Here is a 23,002-nt window from a genome sequence, read left to right on the forward strand (position 1 = left end):
AAAGGAAGCAAATCTGGGGGCAAAAGATTGGTGAGAGATGAGCAAAAGAGAAATAGAAAAAGAACAAAAAGAAGGTGGTGAGAAGAGAGAGTACTATTAACCTTCACAAACATTCACATACAATACATTTAAGAAGAAAGCTTCAAAGCAATAAAGGAGAATATGGATGTGATGTGGAAGGAGAATTGATAAGTCTGTATTTCATCACTTTTTGAGCATGCATTCATCATCTTTTCAGCATCATTCACTTGTTGGTTCGCATCATATTGATCACCTTTTGTATGTTTTGCATACTTAGGTAGGTTTTGTGCATGTCATGCATATCTTGCATACATTCGCATATTGGAGTGTTTCAGGTACTAAGCAGACATGCAGCACAAAGCAGAGGAACAAGTATCACTCGACATGCACACGATCGAGTAGGATGTTCGAGTAGGCAGCAGAGATACATTGCAAATACATCGACGATCGAGTGAGCAGCAGACGTATACGATCGAGTAGCAGATCGAGCAGAAGGGACGCGAAGCAGAACCACCTGTCACTCGATGCACACACTCGAGTGACATGATCGAGCAAAGCAAAGAAGTAGCTGATGATTTCATAGATCACTCGACACATTCACTCGAGATACGTATGAAATGATGCAGAGAAGAAATTAAGTGTTACTCGACACGCTCACTCGACCGACAGGGCCATTACAACTTTTAAACCGCTTTTACGTTGTCGTTTTATGTTTTAAAGTTTTCTCAAACATTGTTATAAATAGGTCTCATTTGGTTTGCCCAAGGGATCGAGTTTTTATTAGGTTTTTGTTGTTAGCCACCAAACAATCCAGAAAATTGTAATTCATATTTCTTTTGAGTTATTGAGATTTTGCAACTAGTTCTTGAATCATTGTTGTTACTCTTCCTATCATCCTTATTATTAAGCATGTTTTAAACGATTTGTGTTTGATGATGTTTAACATGATTTCTGCATCTGAGTAATGTTAGGGTTCTTGAGGATGGGATAGATTAGGTGGAGGATGTTAGTTTGCTAGAGTGTTTATGTTAGATTCGTTTTGATTCCCTTCTGGATTAATTAGAGTTTTATTAGCTAGTTCTTCTCTGATCAATTGGAACAGGGTCATAGACATTTCATACCCGAAAGGTATATGATGAAATGTCTTAACCAACTAGTGCCAGAGATTTACATGCTTAGCCCAAGAGATTGGTTGTCTAAGATGTTTATTGACATTAATGAGCTGTTTCTTTATGCATGTTTACTACATGTTTCATCAATGAGAATTGAGATTAGGAAGTGTTGTAAACTTGATAGTTTCTGCCAAGAGATTGGATTGACTAGTATTAGAAGTTCATTGTCTAGGGATTAGAATGTTTGCAGTTTGATAAACACTCGAAGTAGATTAGCATACTCCACCTACATCAATAACCTCATCCTCGGGAGCTTCTATCCATTTGTGCTTTCTGTTTAATTCTCTTGTTATTTACTTGTTCTGCTTTGTTTTCTTGTCAGTATCAATAATCGTTACGTTTTAGCTTATGCATGGTAGTCTACGTTTTACAGCCTTACATTTATCGCATGTTTAACATGTTCACTTAGGATCACTGAAAACCAAAAATCATTAATGCTTGTTTGACTTAATCATTTCTGATATATCTTGATTGCTAGCATCACACCTGATTGGATTGATACCTATTGTACTGCAATGACATGATAGTACTCTAGGGAAATTGATAGCAAAATCCTAGTATCAATTTGGCGCCGCTGCCATTTGGGTGTTTGTTTGTTACATTTAAGATTTCAGACTTGCTAAGATCAAGTTTTTACTCAACATTCAGTACAGTTACTCATTCTGTTCTTTCTGTTTGTCTATTGCTTCAGGTACAACTCTTGCCCAACTGCTCCTATTCGACTGACACACTCAACCGTCTCGCGAGCTAAGTTGATTTGATTTGTATGCACACACGGTCGCAAGGCACAGACAACTTGTTCCAGCCCTCCGACCATATTGATCGCTTGGTACCTGCATCAAGACAGCAACGTAATAGAGTTACACCACCACAAGTGGAGATGGAAAACATTCACAACCTCCTCCACCACGGGCACCTACACGGATTGGAGCTGGTGATGCTCCACGCAACCATACCCATCGTCAGGGTGTAGTGCCTCCAGCCGTGCAGAACAACAACTTTGAGATCAAGAGTGGTCTGATCTCCATGGTCCAGCATAATAAATTTCATGGTCTGTCTATGGAAGACCCCCTGGATCACCTCGATGAGTTTGATCGTCTCACCAAGATCAACGGGGTCAGTGAGGATGGTTTTAAGCTCCGACTCTTCCCATTCTCTCTGGGTGACAAAGCGCATCAATGGGAGAAAACTCTACCTCATGGATCTATCACCTCCCTGGAACAATGCAACCAGTCATTTCTTGCCAAGTTCTTCTCAAACTCCAGAACTGCACGTCTGCGCAATGAGATTTCTGGGTTCACTCAGAAGAATGGTGAAACACTCTGTGAAGCTGGGAGCGCTTCAAAAGTTATCAGTCTCAGTGTCCCCACCATGGCTTCAGCAAAGAGTCTCTCCTCAGTAATCTCTACCGGAGCGTTCTTCCAAAGATCAGGATGTTATTTGACACTGCCAGCAACGGCAACTTTCTGAACAAGGACGTCTACGATGGTTGGGAGCTTGTTGAGAAACTAGCCCAATCTGATGGCAGCTACAATGAAGACTATGATAGAACCATCAGGGCAAGCACAGATCTTGATGAGAAGTACAAGAAGGAGATGAAAGCTGTGAATGATAAGCTGGACAGACTCTTGATGAGCCAGCAAAGGAATGTCCATTTCGTCTCTGAAGAATACCCTTTCCAGATTCCAGATGGGGAGGGAGAACATTCGTAGGAGATAAGCTATGTACAGAATCAAGGTGGATACAACACAGGATACAACTCCTATAAGCAAAACCCCAATATGTCTTATAGGACCACTAACGTTGCAAATCCACAAGACCAAGTATATCCACCTCCACCACAGCAGCAGGGGCAAAACAAGTTATTTGTGCCTTACAACCAAGGTTATGTGCCCAAACAACAGTTTCAGCAAGGTTACCAATCTCCAACTGGACCACCACCAGGATTCCAACCTCAAAAAGCTCCGCCACCTCAGGCACCAGATCATGACATGAAAAACATGCTGCAATAGTTATTGCAAGGACAGACAAGTGGATCTATAGAGTCTGCTAAGAAGTTTGCAGAGATGAATAATAAGATGGACTACACATACAATGCTCTCAATCTCAAGATTGAAGCCTTGACCTCTAGAATGCTTCACCTGGAAAGCAAGAATGCATCTACTTCTTCAGGACAACTCCCAGGGAAAGCCGTCCACAACCCCAAAGAGTTTGCAACATCCCATGCCATCACCTTAAGAGAGTTACCTATTACAAAAAAGTTTTATGGATATCACTGCGGACAGTGAGGATCTAGATGGGGAGGATTTTTCTCCAAATGAAGATTCCACACAACTAATCAAAGTCGATCATGATCCACCTGCCATGGTAAAACATGATGTTCCAAAGAGTAAGGAACCACGTTACATTCCTCCACCCTACACGCCTCCATTACCATTCCCTGAAAGATTCAAGAAAAAAATAATGGAGAAGTATAAAGGACTGCTCGACACACTCGAAGGGACTGAACTAACAAAAGCTTTGGTAGATGCTCATGCAAAGATTCTGTCTTACAATAAAATCTTGAAAGAGGTCCTATTGGGAAGGATTCAAGAGAAGAAGGAAATAACTAAAGATGCTGAGGAGAAAGCTGAGGAAGATGAGAGAGTAAAATCAGTTAACCATGAGTGTTGTGCCATTGTCCATAAAGAGGTTATCCCAAAGAAGCTAGAAGATCCTGGTTCATTTACTTTGCCTTGCACAAAAGGTCCACTATCTTTCAGTAGGTCTCTCTGTGACCTAGGAGCGTCAGTTAGTCTCATGCCTCTCTCTGTGTCTAGAAGGTTAGGTTTTACACAATACAAAACCTGCAACCTATCCCTCATCTTGGCAGACAGAACGGTTAGGGTTCCATATGGCTTGTTGGAAGATCTCCCAGTAAAGATTGGTGAAGTAGAAGTACCAACTGACTTCATTGTTTTGGAGATGGATGATGAGCCTCAAGATCCACTCATCCTAGGAAGACCATTCTTAGCTACAGCAGGAGCAATCATTGATGTCGGAAAAGGGATGATTGATCTCAATCCGGGTAAAAACTTCAAGATGAAGTTTGATATCAAGGACGTCTTGAGTACGCCAACAGTTGATGGGCACACTTTCTCCACTGAAGATGACTCAACTAAGCAAATACTCAAGCAAGGTGTCAAAGAATCTATGGATCCCTCATCGGATGGTTGTTTAGAACTTCGAATTATCAATGTTTTGAAAGATTCAGTGAAAAGGTTAACAACTATGGTCAAGCAAATGGGTGGGCAAATCAAGAAATTCAAAAGAAAAATCAATGGTCCTTGTCCAAGGAGACAGAGTGTGAGTGTAAAGATGAGCAGCAGATCCTGTGATATTGACCTAGGAAAAAGAGGAGGAATGAAATCTCTAAGAATAGAGGGTGCTTCAACACCTCTCTATGAGCCTCCTTAAGCCTAAAAGGCATAAACAGTCAAGCTTAGTGACTTTAAACAAGCTCATTTGGGAGGAAATCCCAAAGTTATCCCTGTAAATACTGCTTAGGATTTCTTGTTATTTTGATTTTTGTTTTTGGTTTTATGTTGGTCAGGACGTCAGACATGTTCATATATGTTCGTCCACGAGTGATGTACTAGCACGCAATAGAACTCCTTCTCCATCAAGACATTCCGCTTATGACTATAGGGCACAATGTTTCTTTCTCTCCTCTAAGACAATCTTCCCATGATCTTAGGGACAGCAAGAAGAAAGAGAAAAGGAAAAAGAAGAATGCAGCAAGGCGGAAAGCAAAGGCGAGCATCACGTTGAGGATTTGACTATGAATCCAGACAAGCATCTCATTGAAGACCGGACTGTTGATCCAGGAGCGTATTATTTTGAAGATCCTAGGGATCCGGTTGTACATCATGTTGAGGATCCGGTCGAGCAGAACGTTGAGCAACTAGTAGAGGCTCCTCCTGTGCAGTCTGCACCAGGCCCTTATACAAGCGAGTCCATGACTACATACCTGGACTGTTATTTTCAGTAAGGTACCACTCCAAACCTTCATTTGTATATACCATTGCATTTTCATACTTTTGTTTGTTTGATTCTCAAACCAACTCTCAAATTTTTATTACACAAGGGACTGTGTAATTTAAGTTTGGGGGAGGGTTTGGGATGACATTTGATGTTGTGTTCTCTTTTTTTATTTCGTATTTTTAGCATATAATTTGCATTCATATATATGCATTGAAAACTCCTAAAAATTTGAAAAGTTTTCAGAAAAAAATCTTTAAAAACAGAGTGATCATGTAGCTTGCATTTGCATACTAGGATTGAGTCTAGATTATTTCATGTAGGACTGTTGCATTAGCATAGGGGGCGATGATGATTTACACCTTGTTAACTTGCTATGATTCACTAGTTGAGATCAATGCCCTGGTATTTAGCTCTTTGATGCATGATGATTGAACTTGAAATAAGTCTGAAACAAACTTGGAATTCATGAAGAGCATTCTTGAACTTGGTTGAAGCATGTTGTGGTATGATCTCATTTCTTACCTTATAAGAACTTAATCTTGACTTGCAAAAATCTGGTTGTGTTTTGCTTGCATGCTCATGGTCACCATATACATATTTGGATCATCTTCCTCCTTTCACCACTCTTGTTGATCCAAGTAGTTGATATTTCTTTTGATCAGTTTGCCATACCCACATCCTTTTCTTTCAAGCCAATTGATAATTTTTGAGTGGTAGGTCTTTTACCGGATTATGCTTGGGGAGAACGTGTTAGGTATGAGCCGACATGATTAAAATCTTGAGTAGTTCTGCTTTTCACTTTCAAATCAGATAGGACTAGGTCTGGATTCTTACTTGGGTTTAGGATTGGAATGATTGTGGAAAGCAAGAAGAGAAACAAAAAACGTTGTGTCCTTAGGATGAGAATGTTTTTCTAGAAGTTTATACTCTAGTGATTGATTTTTATGAAGATAGCATGATATACAGAGAATGGTTATGGGATGTAAAGAAAGAGAAAAAGTTTTGATGTTTTATAACATAAGAAGAAAACAGAACCATAGTAAGGACGAAACCCCCTATCCACTAGTATTGATAAGAAACTTCTCTTAATGCAAAAAGAAAAAAAATGGGATTGATGTTGAAAGGTAGACATAGGAATCATTCGGGTTTAGATGATTAGGAGTAAGCACTTGGGAACCATTGGGTAGTCAACGTTTTATTCCTGTATGCATTTGTTGGTCCTTACCTTTAGCATTCTCCCTAAAGCTCAATCCATTCATTGAGAGATCCTTGTCCTGAAATTGTTTAAACCCTCTTGATTCTCAAATCCTTTTTCTGCCTAGCCAAGTGAGTTTGTTAAGCCTTGCACAACCAGATTCATATTCTTGAGTAATGAATGTTAAAAGGAATGAATGATTTGGAATGCATGTGTAGATCAAGGGATATAATCAGTTTCGGATTTGATGAGTTTGTCTAAAGTGTTTAAGTAAAGTTCTCTCAGCATGCATCAAAGACTTAGCAACCAGGACATTGATTTTAACTGCTCTATCTTGCAAGTTACAGGTTCTGAGACCCCATTTTCAACCCTCTCTTCCACTTTGTTTCTTTTGCTTTGCTTGAGGGCAAGCAAAGACTAAGTTTGGGGGAGTTGATAAGTCTGTATTTCATCACTTTTTGGGCATGCATTCATCATCTTTTCAGCATCATTCACTTGTTGGTTCGCATCATATTGATCACTTTTGCATGTTTTGCATACTTAGGTAGGTTTTGTGCATGTCATGCACATCTTGCATACATTCGCATATTGGAGTGTTTCAGGTACTAAGCAGACATGCATCACAGAGCAGAGGAACAAGTATCACTCGACAGGCACACGATCGAGTAGGATGATCGAGTAGGCAGCAGAGATACATTGCAAATACATCGACGATCGAGTGAGCAGCATATGTATACGATCGAGTAGCAGATCGAGCAGAAGGGACGCGAAGCAGAACCACCTGTCACTCGATGCACACACTCGAGTGACATGATCGAGCAAAGAAAAGAAGTAGCTGATGATTTCACAGATCACTCGATACGTTCACTCAAGATACACGGTCGAGTATGAAATGATGCAGAGAAGAAATTAAGTGTTACTCGACATGCTCACTCGACCGACAGGGCCATTACAACTTTTAAACCGCTTTTACGTTGTCGTTTTATGTTTTAAGGTTTTCCCAAACATTTTTATAAATAGGTCTCATTTGGTTTGCCCAAGGGATCGAGTTTTTATTAGGTTTTTGTTGTTAGCCACCAAACAATCAAGAAAATTGTAATTCATATTTCTTTTGAGTTATTGAAATTTTGCAACTAGTTCTTGAATCATTGTTGTTACTCTTCCTGTCATCTTTATTATTATGCATGTTTTGAACGATTCGTGTTTGATGATGTTTAACATGATTTCTGCGTCTGAGTAGTGTTAGGGTTCTTGAGGATGGGATAGATTAGGTGGAGGATGTTAGTTTGCTAGAGTGTTTATGTTAGATTAACATGATTTCTGCGTCTGAGTAGTGTTAGGGTTCTTGAGGATGGGATAGATTAGGTGGAGGATGTTAGTTTGCTAGAGTGTTTATGTTAGATTCGTTTTGATTCCCTTCTGTATTAGAGTTTGATTAGCTAGTTCTTCTCTGATCAATTGGAACTGGGTCATAGACATTTCATACCCGAAAGGTATATGATGAAATGTCTGAACCAACTAGTGCCAGAGATTTACATGCTTAGCCCAAGAGATTGGTTGTCTAAGATGTTTATTGACATTAATGAGCTGTTTCTTTATGCATGTTTACTACATGTTTCATCAATGAGAATTGAGATTAGGAAGTGATGTAAACTTGATAGTTTCTGCCAAGAGATTGAATTGACTAGTATTAGAAGTTCATTGTCTAGGGATTAGAATGTTTGCAGTTTGATAAACACTCGAAGTAGATTAGCATACTCCACCTACATCAATAACCTCATCCTCGGGATTTTCTATCCATTTGTGTTTTCTGTTTAATTCTCTTGTTATTTACTTGTTCTGCTTTGTTTTCTTGTCAGTATCAATAATCGTTACGTTTTAGCTTATGTATGGTAGTCTACGTTTTACAGCCTTACATTTATCGCATGTTTAACATGTTCGCTTAGGATCACTGAAAACCAAAAATCATTTATGCTTGCTTGACTTAATCATTTCCGATATATCTTGATTGCTAGCATCACACCTGATTGGATTGATACCTATTGTACTGCAATGACATGATAGTACTCTAGAGAAATTGATAGCAAAATCCTAGTATCAAGAATCCTGAAACTTTGTTTGAAGAAGAGACGTGATGGTGATCAAAGAGAGACACCAAGTAGTAATGGAGGATGCCTGCCTCAGAGACGCCAATAGTAGATTTGATTTGGATGTTCTTTTGCTGTTTTTAATATATTGTAATGGTATCATAGAACTAGGATGAGGTCATAATTTTTTGTCAAATTAAATACTTTTATTCATATATGATGCAAATACATATTGTTTTAAGTTGTGAATATAGAGTACATATATAAATTAAATTAGGAATCAATTAGTTTTTATGACGACAAATGAAGATCCCAGCAACAGCAATACAAATCACCAAAGAATTTGGTACAAACACCACTATAATAATTATGTTGCTTAAAGAATGACATTTTCCATCATAATAATTAGTCAATATATTAATATAAAGTAAGAAATACTTTTTGGATGAACTGTGAAACATATTGCTCAACACAAAAAAATTATGTAGATGTAAAATAAAAAACAAGGATTTGTGTCATAGTAACTTTAACAAGGATTTGTGGCAATCTTACTTATGTGGTGCTTTGTACAGTAGAGAGGGAAACTTCTGAAACGATAGCAGGTTCAGAGAGAAGGGTTTGATAGCCAAAGTCAGCTCACTATGGGAATATCACTCGCACTAGCTCAGAGAGGGCCAGAGGGCAAGTTTAAAGTATGTCTCCCCCGTTGGAATTAATTGGAAAGAACAAACAGAAAGGGATTGAAACCCTCCTTCGATCCTTTGGTAAACAGGGGAAGTATACAAGAGCTGTGAAGAAACCATCGGAGAGGCAGAGGATCCCCTGGGTCCGGCGGAAGGGGCAGAAATTGCCTAAATTGGAAGTAAAAAGAGTCAAGATCTACTTTTTTTTAAACTCTTTTCTTCATTTAGAAGTCTCGAGAAGAGTGTCTGAGAGCGTTTTTAAACTAATTTCCTTATAATATGTATAAAACACTTAATTTCTATTTTCTTAATTTAAATTCATCGACTTTCAACTAAAATTTTTTTTTCCGAAAAAAGTAACGCTATAAGAATTAACTATCTTCTGTAAACAATTCGTGTTGTTTTTTTTTTTTTTTTTTAATCACAGTTGTGTTGTTTCTAATAACTATGGTTTTGAGCAGCTAAATAATATAAAATCTAATTATTAATTCTTGGGTAAATAAAACTGATCAATTCACTAAACTTAAGTTATATAGTTAAAATTCTAAACCTTAATCTTAAATTTTTGGATCTCAAGTTATAAACTCTTTCAAACATAAAGTACCAAAAAAAAGTAGTATCCCTAGTAATCAATCAAGCATATTTTACAAAACTAAAGAAGCACTTGACACAAAAAGGCGAATCAATGAGGTCCATACACGTCTAAGTTTAGCTGTAATGTTAGTACTCACCGTCCAACCACATCATCTCCTTAACAACTACGAAATTTCCATCTTATTCTCTTATTTAAAATTCAACTTCTTATTCATATATTCGACAGTGACGAAAAGAAAAGAAAAAACCTCAATCACTCTCAAAAAGCCCAAAACCCAGAATCATCATCATCATCTTCTACCTCGAGCTTTGATCAAATCTCTTGTAGTCTCCTTTGAGTTTTGTTACTGGAAAAAGAAACTTTTTTCTTTATGGGTTTTGGTTTTGTTCTCGAATCAGATCCTCGTTTCATCTCGATGACCTCTTCATCTTCTTCAACCTTTGTTTCTATAGTTCTCTGATAATTTTTCTCAGATGAGAAGTTCTAAGTCGCTTCTTCTCAACTTCTTCCTCTTCGTCTTCTTTATCAACCTGATAGGTACTGTTCTGTGTTTGTTCAACTTCTTATTCGAGATTTAGACTATTGGGTTTTGCTAATTTCGTTGATTGATCAAACAAAATTGGATCTTTCTGGTTTTTTCCTGATGTAATTGGTATCTTTTGTGATTCTTATGATTTGTTCCTGTGGTGATGAGTACTGTTCTGAGTAAAAGGTTTTATTGTTTCCAGAGTTTAGAGTTGAAGGAGGAGCATTTGTTGGAACCTATGGGATAAACTATGGAAGGATTGCTGATAACATACCATCTCCGGATAAAGTAGTGTTACTTCTAAAGCAAGCTAAAATTCGGAATGTGCGAATATACGATGCAGATCATACTGTTCTTGAAGCTTTCAGTGGGACTGGTTTAGACCTTGTGATTGGACTCCCTAATGGGTTTTTGAAAGAGATGAGTTCAAATTCTGATCATGCTTTCACTTGGGTTAAAGATAATGTTCAGTCTTTCTTACCAAAGACTCGGATCCGTGGTATAGCGATTGGTAACGAAGTTCTTGGAGGCGGTGATTCTGAGCTTTCGGGTGCTTTACTTGGTGCGGCTAAGAATGTGTACAATGCGTTGAAGAAAATGAATCTGGAGGAAACTGTGCAGATCACCACGGCTCATTCGCAGGCTGTGTTTGCTGATTCGTACCCGCCATCGTCTTGTGTGTTTAAAGAAAATGTTGTTCAGTTCATGAAGCCATTGTTGGAGTTCTTTCATCAGATTGGTTCTCCTTTTTGTTTGAACGCGTATCCTTTTCTGGCGTACACATATAATCCGAAAGAGATTGATATCAACTATGCTCTTTTCAAGCCAACGGAAGGGATATATGACCCAAAAACCGATCTACATTATGATAACATGCTTGATGCTCAGATCGATGCTGCTTACATGGCGCTGCAAAATGCTGGGTTTAAGAAGATGGAGGTTATGATCACTGAAACTGGGTGGGCTTCTAAAGGTGATTCAGATGAACCTGCAGCAACGCCGGAGAACGCAAGAACCTATAACTATAACCTCAGGAAAAGGCTTGCGAAGAAGAAAGGAACACCTCTTAGACCGAAAATGGTGCTCAAAGCCTATATCTTTGCATTGTTCAATGAAAACTCAAAACCGGGCAAGAGTTCTGAAACACATTTTGGACTGTTTAAACCTGATGGAACCATATCATATGACATTGGATTCAACAGTCTAAAGTCTGATGCTACCAAGTCACTCATTTCATCATCAAAGGTATGAAATTCTATGATTAAGGACGCCATAGTATATTTTTAGCTTGGTGATCATAGCCATTATGTATGATATATTTCTCTTTTAATCTCAGTCCGACTTTATATTCAGATTCAACCAAATGCATAGTGACCATCGTATGTGTCAATCTTCTGTGTTTTGTTGCAGGCAGCCCGTTACTATGCGGCATTGGTCATCTTTGTCTCGATTGTCCTCCTCATGATATAAATGCAGAAATGGTGTGAGCTTTGGTGCTAGGATCCTCGGATTTTGTATTACATTCGTAGCAATATGATATATTATTACTAGGTTTGAGAGGCTAACGAAATGGTAGGAGCACAAGTATATTGGAATTTTCGTACATGATAACCAAGAGATGTTCAGAAAAATATCATTGGCCAATCTTATATGTATACATCTTATGTAAACAACAATGTTTATACATAAATTTGGATCTCTGCTTTAGATTATTTGGAGTATATACAGAGGAAATTAATGGATATAGGGGATTATGGATATTGTGTTTCTGATTAGTCTACATGATCTACATCGGTTTCAGATTATGAGATAAAAGTGAAATCTTTCATAATCTGGCAGGCTTTTGTGCTCTGCGTCAGTTTCTGTGTGATATAAGACTGGTTTTGTGGAGGTAACGTAGAGGATAAAAATAGGTGTGAATGAAAGTGAAGCAAGTAATGTAGAGAAAAAAAAGATCCTAATGGTTTGGGGTTTCAGTTATGGAGAGTCTTCAGCCTAAAGAGAAGCGTATCCTCGTTACCCTCTTATTCTCTCTCCCTCCAAACACAAAAATACAAATTCTATACAACGCTCAAGAGCGACAAAATTCAAAAAATGTGGTCTTCTTCCGACAGTATTCTTCCAGGACCACCGACCCGAAGCAACCTATACGCAGCTGACCTGAGCCCCTCTGGCCTCCTAGCATTTGCCTCAGGTTCTTCTGTTTCTCTCGTTGACTCACGATCCCTTCAGCTTATTTCTACTGTCTCGCTCCCTTCCCCTATCTCCTGTGCATATTCAACGATTACCTCTGTTCGTTGGGCTCCTATTCCGGTCAAGCGTGATCTCTTCTACTCTGATCTCCTCATCGCTGTAGGTGATCACCTAGGCCGCATTGCTCTTGTCGACTTCCGCCTGCGTTCTGTCCGCCTATGGATTGAACAAAGTTGTGACAATGCTAGAGGGAAAACCCTTGTTTGTGGTGGCATACAGGACCTCTGCTGGGTATTGGCTCGGCCAGAATTCTACGTCCTCGCTGCAATCTTTGGTCCGTCTTCTCTCTCGCTTTACACGGATTCCGGACAGTTATTCTGGAAATACGACGCATCGCCTGAGTTTTTATCCTGCATTCGTTGTGATCCGTTTGATTCCCGCCATTTTTGTGTCCTTGGCCTGAAAGGGTTTCTTCTTTCTGTGAAAGTTCTTGGGATAACTGAGAACGACGTCCCTTTGAAAGAGTTTCAAATCCAAACGGATTGCAGCGATCTACAGAAGCTAGAACGGGAAGTCATTGCTAACAACAGTCACTCAACGTCTCCTGCATCAGCTGTTTTTCCTCTCTATTCAGCAAATTTCTCTTTTTCACCGCATTGGAAACACATCCTCTTCGCTATATTTCCCAGAGAGCTTGTAGTGTTTGATTTAAAGTATGAAGCATCCCTCTACGTAGTTGCATTACCTCGTGGCTATGCCAAGTTTGTAAACGTTTTGCCAGACCCAAGCCAGGAGGCTCTATACTGCCTTCACCTTGATGGTAGGCTCAGCATTTGGCGACGGAAAGAGTGAGCCAAGAAGTTTTCTTCTCATCTTTGTTTCTCTCTGTGATCTTTTCTCAATGTATTTTGTTTTTTCTTATTGCTTTTGCAGAGGGGAACAGGTCCATGTCTTGTGTGGAATTGAAGAGTTGATGCCAACGATTGGTAATTCTGTACCATCACCCTCTCTTTTAACTCTTCTAATCTCTCAATTGGATTCAACCCTCCAGAACATGAGAACTATCCATTCAAATGGTCTTTTGGATAGTTCGGAGACCGAGATTTCTTTTGATTTTAACAACGATGCTTTTCTTCGTTTTAAAACACATTTCATATCTATATCTGACGACGGTAAGATATGGAGTTGGATCATGACTTTTAATGGAGATGGGGATGAAGATTTTAACACTCAGACTAGTGACAAGCTGCTAGAGAGTCCAACTAATAGCAGTCAACATCTTCAATCAAATATATCTTTCGAGGTCTAATGATGGAGTTGAAAACTTGTTTGCTTTAGACTTCCCCTTCTTGATTTCTTGTGTTTTACAGAAAATTCATTTATACAGATCACATTAGTAGGACAACTTCAGCTTCTCTCGTCCACAGTGACTGTGCTTGCGGTACCAACGCCTTCCATGACTGCAACATTGGCTCGTGAGTTGCATCATTCTTTCAATGTTTTAATAAAATATGAAAATATCAAGTTCATGGATAAGAATGTATTGTATGAAGGTGGAGGGAATTTTCCTGCTGTAGTAGTTCCTCTTGTAGCTTTGGGAACTGAAGCTGGCACAATTGATGTTGTTGATGTTTCTGCAAACGCTGTCACAACAAGTTTCTCTGCACACAGTAGCAGTATAAGGGGTTTAAATTGGCTAGGAAACTCGAGACTCGTTTCATTTTCTTGTAGTCGGGTAACTAAAAACTTCATTCCATCAGATCTTTAATAACCTTTTGGTTCAGTTTTCCACTATATGAACACAACAATGTTGCTTTGACGTTGTCAGGTGAGTAAACGAACAGGTGGATTTATTAATAAGCTCGTCCTCACATGTCTTAGGAGTGGCGTCAGTAGAGGCTTTCGGGTTATGCAAAAGCCAGAGCGAGCTCCTATAAGAGCTCTGAGAGCTTCATCTTCTGGGAGGTTGGTCTCTTTACTTTTTCATAGGTTTCATAACAAGATAAAAGAGTCTTTAACAGCTTTTGTTTAGGTATCTTCTTATTTTGTTCCGTGATGCTCCCGTAGAAGTCTGGGCAATGACTAAAAGCCCTGTGCTGGTAAGTTATAGAACTAGTCAAGAAAATTCTGATGAAATGGGTTTGTACTTACACATTGCTACGACTTGTATTTCTTGTAGCTTAGATCACTAGCTCTCCCTTTCACAGTTCTGGAATGGACTCTCCCAACTATTGCAAGATTAGAGCAAAAGAGTCTTTCGAGACAGCCTTCAATGTCTTCTAACCAGGAAACAAATGCCACACCAGATGACATTGGAACACCACCAAAAGCATCAGATTCTAGTAAGCGAATTTCAGTAACAATTCGTCATCTTCCCTTGAAACTTATGATGAAAGATTTATTTTCTAACAGAAGTTGTAGGTGCTGATGGACTTCAAGATGATGCTTCTGAAAGTTTTGCATTTTCACTAGTAAATGGCGCACTTGGCGTTTTTGAAGTTTACGGTCGTAGAATTCGAGATTTCAGGTTATATTTCCGGGAAAACATCCCCACAGTATTATTTTCATCCACTAACTTGTTAATTTTGTTTCTTTTGTAAGACCAAAATGGCCGGCGTCTTCTTTCATTTCTTCTGATGGGTTGATTACTGCTATGGCATATCGCTTACCTCATGTTGTATGTATTCTAACCTCTTGATGCTATCTCAGACTGTTTTTAAGCAGTATCTTTAAAAATCACTTTAACAGGTCACAGGTGACAAGTTAGGGAACATACGGTGGTGGGATGTAGTATCCGGTAACTCCTCTTCATTTAACACATGCAGAGAAGGAATAAAGAAGATCAAATTTTCACCTGTCTTTGCTGGGGATATTAGCAGAGGACGAATTACAGTTCTATTCTTTGACAACACATTCTCCATCTATGATCTCGTAAGTTAACACTTTTACTCGTAGCTTTACTTGTGTTGCTTATAAACAAGTTTGTCACTGCATACTAAAGCCATGGCCTTTGTACATTTATTGCAGGATTCTCCAGATCCTTTGGCTATCTCTCTTATGCGGCCTCAAATTCCTGGCACCCTTATACTTGAGCTTGATTGGCTGCCCCTGCGAACTAGCAAATTCGACTCGCTTGTGTTGTGCGTTGCTGGAACTGATGGTAGCTTCCGCCTTGTGGAGGTTCATGTGTAAGTGATATATCTGCTTCACAGAGTGTAACCTTTACAATAGACTCTGAACGTTCTTGATGTTTCTTTATTGGATGCATACAGAGATGAAAAAATGACAAACCAAATATCATCCATTAAACCTCCCAAGGACAGATTTCGTCCTGTGCCTTTATGCACTCCTATGTTACTCCCCACACCACATGCACTGGTAAGGTTAACTCATGTTTGGTTTTGTGCTGATAAGAAGTACTTTAGCTTACAGTTTATTTGTAGGCACTGCGGATGATCTTGCAGCTGGGTGTAAAGCCATCTTGGTTCAACACTTCTAGTACATGTATCGACAAACGACCACATTCTCTTCCTGGAAGAACTTCATCTTCTAAAGATCTTCGAAGTTTCATGATTGATTTCCCACCGATTGGTGACCCTGCAGTGCTGGAAATGTTTCTTAAAGTATTAGAACCATATCGCACAGAAGGTTGCGTTATTTCTTCTCTATTTGTGACATTTTGTATGTCTTTTCATGAATAATGATGTTTTCTCATTTGTCTTGTTAAAATATTTGAAATGCTGATGGCTAAAGGCTGCCTACTCGATGATGAGAAAGCGAAATTATATTCCAGTCTAGTTAATAAGGGTTGTGCTGCAAGATTCGCTTTCGCGGCTGCAATTTTCGGAGAAACTTCTGAAGCACTTTTCTGGCTGCAACTGCCTTCTGCCATGAACCATGTAATCAACAAAACAGCAAACAAGTCTCCGGAGAAGCATTCTGATGAGACATCTATGCTAAGTAAAACTACATCAAAGGGACCATCAGCTTCAGGATTTGAGAAGAATTGTTCCTTGGTTAGTCATACTGTGGAATAACTAGAATTGAAAACTGTGCTTTACCCTTGTGAATTTTCTTTGGTTGGTGAACAGAGTGAAAGTCAACTCAGACTAATGGCCTTTGAACAAAAAGAGTTATGGGTATGCGCTAATGAGAGAATACCATGGCATGAGAAACTGGAAGGAGAAGAGGCCATTCAGAACCGAGTACACGAGTTAGTCCCCGTCCCATTATAGACAAAGAGTATACTCGAAGATTTGAGGCTAACTTACTTGGTGCCTTTGATGAACAGACTTGTATCAGTTGGGAACTTGGAAGGTGCAGTAAGTTTGTTACTGTCCACTTCTCCAGATAGCTCTTATTTCTATCCTAATGCCCTGCGTGCTGTTGCTTTATCTTCCACCGTGTCAAAATCCCTCGTTGAACTAGCGGTGAAGGTATAGCAAGATGCCAAATATCATCTCTGCTTGTGAATCACCTAAACCGAGGCTTTTTCTTGACATTGTTTTCATATGAAGGTAGTTGCAGCTAACATGGTAAGGTCAGACAGGTCACTTTCTGGAACTCATCTTCTTTGTTCAGTAGGAAGATATCAAGAAGCCTGCTCGCAGGTTAGGTTTTGTTTTATAACTTCTTAGCGCGGTTTAGATCCAAGATTAGTTTAATGCGTGTGACACCGCAGTTACAAGATGCTGGTTGCTGGACGGATTCTGCAACATTAGCAGCGACGCATTTAAATGGATCTGACTATGCAAGGTGTGTCAGCTAATCTTTATCTACATCCATAGTTATAACAAGTAACTAAATCAAAATAACAAATGCTAATTGAAACTCAGGGTGTTGCAAAGGTGGGCAGGTCACGTTGTGAACATTGAACACAACCTCTGGAGGTATATATATATATACATACATCCCAACTAAGCATTCCCTTTGAAGATACAAGTAATCTTAATATGAATTTTGGAATTTCAGGGGTGTGATACTATATGTAGCTGTAGGAGCATTTGAGGAAGGTTTAGTAGCATTTCGCAAGGCTGAACGGCCAGAGATAGCAGCTCTCTTCATTATGGCCTGCCAAGAAACTATGGGAGAGAGTTGGAGTATTGATTCAGAGAATGAAGATGTGATTGCAGTTAATGAAAGCTACTCGTTGTATCAGAGAAAACTGGTGCACCTATGCATGGACACGCCTCCTATTTTTCACTGACAACTTGTTTATATTATACCTTAAACTAGTCAGCTAATTTAACACTTGTTTATGTTTCAAAAAAAAACGAACTAAAGCTTACCTCTTGTTAGAGCCATTACTCTTTTTTTTTTTTTTGGGTTTCCATGTTTATGTTATCCCCCTATAATCTTACTAGAGAAAATTATTAGTTTTGCCATGAACAGTAGCCAAAATTTTATGCAATGCCATTTTCTTCTTTTCCTTCTCCCGGTTGCCACAATACATATGCAGAATAACCATTTTGTCCTTTACTACTAAAACTCTCACAATTCATCGATCTCTCATCTTTTTCTCATCTCTCTTTTTCTCATTCTTTCTCTCTCCTCTCTCTCTCTTCTTCTTCTTTCCTTTTTCTCTTTCCTTTTTCTCTTTCTTTCTTCAATAACAAACCAAGAAATTTCAGATTCTACCCATGATTGCTCTAGCAAAAAAATATTAATCAGTTCTGCAGATGTTACCTAGAAGTTGTGTGCTTTATCTTTGATGGGTCAATTTGATGGACCAGATCCAGTAGACAAAGATCCGGTGGACCACTTCTAGTAAACCAGTTCATGAGATCTTTTTCACCAGTGTTTTCTCCTATAAAAAGGTATCAATCAGCTTTGCAGATGCTTCCTAGAGATTGTGTGTTGTATCTCCGACGGACCAATTCCGATAGACTAGATCCAGTGGACTAGATCCGGTGGACCAGATCCGATGGATCAGATCTTGTAAACTAGATTCGGTGGACCAGATCTGATGTCTGTAATATGTCCATATTTTGTTTTCTAACCTGTTGTTCATCGTACGTATATAGTAAACTAAGTCTATTTTTTTAATAAACGAAGTTGTCTACAATAATACATATGTTATATGGATGGACAAAAAAACTTGTCCACGAGTGTAGACAAAAAATAAAAAGAGTCTCATTCCATGTCATAATTTTAATCTTTTGCTGCTAAGGGTAATTTCGTCAATTGATCTCCTATTATTTACACTTAATATGACAATGCATAAAATATAATGGGGAAAGTGGCACTTTTATTTTTTTGAGTTTTGAAAAAGGGTATAACTAACAAATATCCCATCTTACTACTATTAAAAGAGAAGTACAAATATAATCATTATTTATAAACTTTTCTAATTCCTTCAATTACCCTTAATTAGTTGCAAGGAAAAATAGTTTTATGAATTGGGGAGGGTATTATAGGGAAATTTTGAACAAATTATTAAATTAGTTGATCCAATTGTACTAGATCCGCGCGTAACCCGGTTTTGCAATGGTGTAGCGACAACCAGAGTTCGATCTACAGTAAAATCCATTAATTAGACTATGTATTTTTTTTATCCCAACAAACTCAAGATATCATCTCTCCGTTAATTGGGGTTTTCATCTCTATCTCGATTTCAATACAATTGTTGATCCGTTGAGCTAAAGTTGTTCAATCCCGACAGTTGTGTGGCTTACATTTGTTCTTTTTCTACGAATTGGATTAATCTGTTATGTTTCTAAAGAGAACATTGGGAAGCGATGCCACCGAAGGTTATGAAGAGGGGAGGCACCGCGAGAAGAATATCGAGGGTTACGAGATCGGCGATCAAGGCTCAGAATACATCGGTGGAATCTGCCCAGGAAGATCTATTAAAATCGGTGACCTGGCTTTGATGCTGTGGAAGCCAAATAAAACCTTGGAGGAAGAGTGTTAGAGTTTCGACACCTCTAACTACAAATACAAGATAAGAATCGTTCTCCTTAGATCAACATAGATCTAAGCTTCACGATTACACAGAGCTCAGCATAGAACTCTCTTCAAGCACATCGCTTGGCCATAACAATCAACATAAAACACATGAAAGATAATAGCAACAACCCCCCAGACTTAATAGAGAAAGCAAACTCTCTGGCTAGTGTAGAGTCTTCATTCTACTGCGCCAGCTCAGCTTCCACGTTACCATTCTTCTTCCTCCAATCGTATCAATAATCCCTCCATTTAGACAAGCTTGTCCTCAAGCTTTTACAAAGAAATCAGAACTCATGTGGCAAGTCTCTCAATGTATCTATACTTAAGGCATATGCACTCAGTTTCTTGGAATCTCTCCACCGATAATTTTCAGCTTCTCCACTTGTAATTAACATTGAGATTCCATGTGTAATGCGAAGTTGCTTCCTTAGCCACTTCTTTTGTTGTTTCTCTAGTTTGTACTTGAACATCCAAGTCTTTTCACCCTTTCTTTGCTTCTGCATTTGTTTTAGATGAACTTGTAGCATATTCCTTCTGGTGTTAATCACTGAGGTAACTTTTGCTGTCATCAAGAGATGATCCAAGGCTAATATATTCCCATTCTGAGAGGTTCCCTCAACAACTATGTTTTCAATTCTCAGCTTGTTCTCAAGATCTAGGAGAGATAGATAAACCGAATTGTGTTCAATCATCAGACCCCATTGAGACAACAGCTTCCCAATTCTCGTTTTAGTAACTTTCTGAAATTCCAGTCCTGGTCGTAGCCAAGGAAACACAGGATTACTGTGGTGAAACATCAACATCTCATTCTCCAAACTTGTGGCAGCCGCTCCATTACTTCCCCCAATGAGTGCTAGCTTGTCCTCAAGCTTGGAATGAAGAAACTGAAATGCTCTCGTATCAATTTTTAACTCATTGGGAAGTCCTGGAAGTGACTGTACTATAATTGCAGTCATTGGTTTTTCATTTACAGCTTGAAACCATGGCACTCTCTAAGCAATCAAAACATCATCATTACAATCAGACCATGAATCACCAATATGAAAAATCATGTTGTCTTTGTGAGTTCTGGAAATTGGAGAAGTTGCTGGTTTTGTCTGATGCACAAACTGAAAACAGATCAAGCTTGGATGCTTATTCAAGTTCATATTCATCCTCCATAATCGGAGTGGTTTAATTTGCCACTTGTGATACACTTGAAACCTCTCATCACAAAAATGTTGCGATATACCAGTCAAAGCCTGAGATAGTGTGACTATCTCGTCCACCTGAAACTCATTAAGTAGCCTAGTTGGCATTGGATAACTTGGCTCAGACAAAACCAAATTGGAAAAACAAGAAGGCTGCAACACTAAAGCACTAGCACCTGATTTCTCAGTAGTGACTTCCACAATTGGTGATTCTAGCTGTGAGACCATTTCTGTTGCAGGAACACTGTTATTATCAGAAATCGAGTCATCCTTCCCAATCACTTCTGATGGAGAAAAATTCTGAACATGAGCAAATCGAGTCAAAAATATGTACTTCAATCCAACCCAATCCTTAAATTCCCTCTTGTGCATCTCCCAGCAAAACCATTTCCATGCTTCTCCTTCCAAACTCAACCCTACCAAGTCCAATTTATCCATCTCCGCGTAACGACCAACACGAAAAAATCTTTCTACCTTATAAAACCACTCACAAGTCTGTGATCCATCAAACATAGGCATCTCATCTTCGAATTCATTCATCATAACATGATTCCCAGTTTCATTATCACTACGGCAAGGTTCCAAAGTTGAGTATGGTACATGTTGTAGTTGTGATGAACAACGACTCTTCATCTGTGTTGTGCCACCAGGAAACGAACGCGATTTCAATCTCTCCATGTCATAACCCATCGCTTGCAAGGTATCGCCCATGGATGTCACCTTCGTTCGTGTCGTCTCCATCGAATCAAGCTTTCTCTTCCAATCTCCTAAACTCACCATGGCGTTAGATCTGAACCAGTTTCACCGCACCATTGTTAGAGTTTCGATACCTCTAACTACAAATACAAGATAAGAATCGTTCTCCTTAGATCAACATAGATCTAAGCTTCACGATTACACAGAGCTCAGCATAGAACTCTCTTCAAGCACATCGCTTGGCCATAACAATCAACATAAAACACATGAAAGATAATAGCAACAACCCCAGACTTAATAGAGAAAGCAAACTCTCTAGCTAGTGTAGAGTCTTCATTCTACTGCGTCAGCTCAGCTTCCACGTCACCATTCTTTGAGCCGAAGCCATCGGATTCAATTGATGATTCTGTAGCTGCAGCGAATCCGAATGATGTTGTTCCGTCGAAAAGTAAGTCTTTTTAATCATGGGTTTAAATTTTTCTTTCGTTTTTATGATTATCTAGCTAACTTTAATATCGTTTCGTTTTTTTGATGGATCTAAGTGACTTCCAACATATCTGACCGTAGAGATCAACAAAATAAGAATAAATAAATCTGACTATGGAATGTTTTGACTTAATTTGGATGATGAAAATTTAGGGATAACTGTTCCAAACTCTGTGGAACAAAGAATATCTTCGGATTCTTAACAGTTGCATGCACTTTTATCCATATTCATTATTTGTTTTCTTATTTTCCAATTGCAGGCACTTTTGGAGTATGGCTCATACTTGAAGGCAAAATGGTGAGCTTAAACTTCATGGTCCATCTTTTCTTCCGTCTTTAGGTCTTGAAAACGAGGTTAGAATTGCTATGAATTTGTTAAATTTTTATGCTTTTGGGTAGGTGAACACTTTGAGAGGAGGTCAAATTAAGGATAGGTAACAATGCTATTGAATTAAATGAACTGAAACCTCTGCAGCTCTTTTATACACTTCTCTCTGCAATTTGATTGAAATAAGCTGTAACGTTTGTGTAAAATATGAAGCATTAGTAACATTACGTACACAACCCACATAATTACTAATTTTAAGCTCCAAAAAAACAGAAATTTAAAACTTATATACCTTCCCTTTCTCTCACTGATATATTATGTAGGAAAGTAGCCATCAAGGTTCAGCGTCAAGTAGAGCTCGAAGAGATGCTGCAGCTCGTGCTATGGAAGGTTGGCATTTTCAGCACGTTGTTGGATCTGGGGAGGTTACTGAATTACCTATTGTTAACGGTAGAGAAAAATACAGTGAAAACTTCCGATTCGAAAAGGATTGGGGACCATAAAGGTCTGCTTCTTCATCTCTCACTTGAGTTTTAAGAATCTACAAATCGCTGCCACTGCTTCATGTATTTTTTCTTTCGTATTCTTTTTGTATTTGACACCAATAATGACTAATGAGTGTTGGTTTTTTTTTGGTTTCTTAAGAGTTCTGAATTTCTTTTAATGAGTGTATTGATTATATGTGGATGGTTGTATGAATAAACGTAGATTGGTTATGTGTGGATATTGTATAACAAAACAGTTGGTTATGTTTGGATAGTTATATGTAATAAATAAACGTGGACTGGTTATGTGTGGATGATTATATGTATGAATATATGTAGATTGGTTATGTGTGTAGGTTGTATGTACTAATGAA

The 23,002-nt window shown here is 38.6% G+C and overlaps 3 protein-coding genes and 1 non-coding gene across 4 annotated transcripts; 3 read left to right on the top strand and 1 right to left on the bottom strand.

Moving 5' to 3' along the window:
- Positions 1–2,252: 2,252 nt before the first annotated feature.
- On the top strand, positions 2,253–3,205 carry LOC111831046. The gene is made up of 3 exons (XM_023784556.1): positions 2,253–2,591; positions 2,669–2,901; positions 2,986–3,205. The coding sequence occupies exons 1-3, from the start codon at positions 2,253–2,255 to the stop codon at positions 3,203–3,205; spliced, it is 792 nt and encodes a 263-aa protein (XP_023640324.1).
- Positions 2,469–2,571, bottom strand: LOC111831267. Its single transcript, XR_002834519.1, has one exon. It is a non-coding gene; the product is annotated as a small nucleolar RNA R71 (small nucleolar RNA).
- A 6,790-nt stretch (positions 3,206–9,995) lies between the features above and the next one.
- On the top strand, positions 9,996–12,023 carry LOC17889245 (glucan endo-1,3-beta-glucosidase 11). Its single transcript, XM_006294317.2, has 3 exons — positions 9,996–10,313; positions 10,505–11,547; positions 11,713–12,023. Exons 1-3 carry the CDS (start codon positions 10,250–10,252, stop codon positions 11,770–11,772), a joined length of 1,167 nt encoding a protein of 388 aa, XP_006294379.1. The 5' UTR covers positions 9,996–10,249; the 3' UTR covers positions 11,773–12,023.
- Positions 12,024–12,396: 373 nt separating this feature from the next.
- Positions 12,397–17,772, top strand: LOC17889190 (WD repeat-containing protein 11). The gene is made up of 20 exons (XM_006296149.2): positions 12,397–13,343; positions 13,429–13,798; positions 13,883–13,970; positions 14,049–14,230; positions 14,324–14,460; positions 14,528–14,594; positions 14,675–14,837; positions 14,908–15,022; positions 15,097–15,172; positions 15,244–15,426; positions 15,523–15,683; positions 15,768–15,873; positions 15,960–16,143; positions 16,249–16,511; positions 16,587–16,708; positions 16,787–16,931; positions 17,013–17,105; positions 17,177–17,250; positions 17,331–17,384; positions 17,467–17,772. The coding sequence occupies exons 1-20, from the start codon at positions 12,397–12,399 to the stop codon at positions 17,699–17,701; spliced, it is 3,765 nt and encodes a 1,254-aa protein (XP_006296211.1). The 3' UTR covers positions 17,702–17,772.
- Positions 17,773–23,002: the final 5,230 nt, after the last annotated feature.

Source organism: Capsella rubella, unplaced genomic scaffold (assembly GCF_000375325.1).
Source record: "Capsella rubella cultivar Monte Gargano unplaced genomic scaffold, Caprub1_0 scaffold_4, whole genome shotgun sequence".
NCBI lineage: Eukaryota > Viridiplantae > Streptophyta > Magnoliopsida > Brassicales > Brassicaceae > Capsella > Capsella rubella.

Bases quoted from the DNA above. Each gene is read 5' to 3' on its own strand.
- LOC111831046 (XM_023784556.1), top strand. From the start codon at position 2,253: ATGGAAGACCCCCTGGATCACCTCGATGAGTTTGATCGTCTCACCAAG. The intron at 2,592-2,668 runs GTAATCTCTACC...TTTCTGAACAAG, and splicing joins CAGCAAAGAGTCTCTCCTCA to GACGTCTACGATGGTTGGGA. The intron at 2,902-2,985 runs GTAGGAGATAAG...TATGTCTTATAG, and splicing joins GATGGGGAGGGAGAACATTC to GACCACTAACGTTGCAAATC.
- LOC17889245 (XM_006294317.2), top strand. From the start codon at position 10,250: ATGAGAAGTTCTAAGTCGCTTCTTCTCAACTTCTTCCTCTTCGTCTTC. The intron at 10,314-10,504 runs GTACTGTTCTGT...TATTGTTTCCAG, and splicing joins CTTCTTTATCAACCTGATAG to AGTTTAGAGTTGAAGGAGGA. The intron at 11,548-11,712 runs GTATGAAATTCT...GTTTTGTTGCAG, and splicing joins CACTCATTTCATCATCAAAG to GCAGCCCGTTACTATGCGGC.
- LOC17889190 (XM_006296149.2), top strand. From the start codon at position 12,397: ATGTGGTCTTCTTCCGACAGTATTCTTCCAGGACCACCGACCCGAAGC. The intron at 13,344-13,428 runs GTGAGCCAAGAA...TTGCTTTTGCAG, and splicing joins AGCATTTGGCGACGGAAAGA to AGGGGAACAGGTCCATGTCT. The intron at 16,932-17,012 runs GTATAGCAAGAT...TTTCATATGAAG, and splicing joins TCGTTGAACTAGCGGTGAAG to GTAGTTGCAGCTAACATGGT.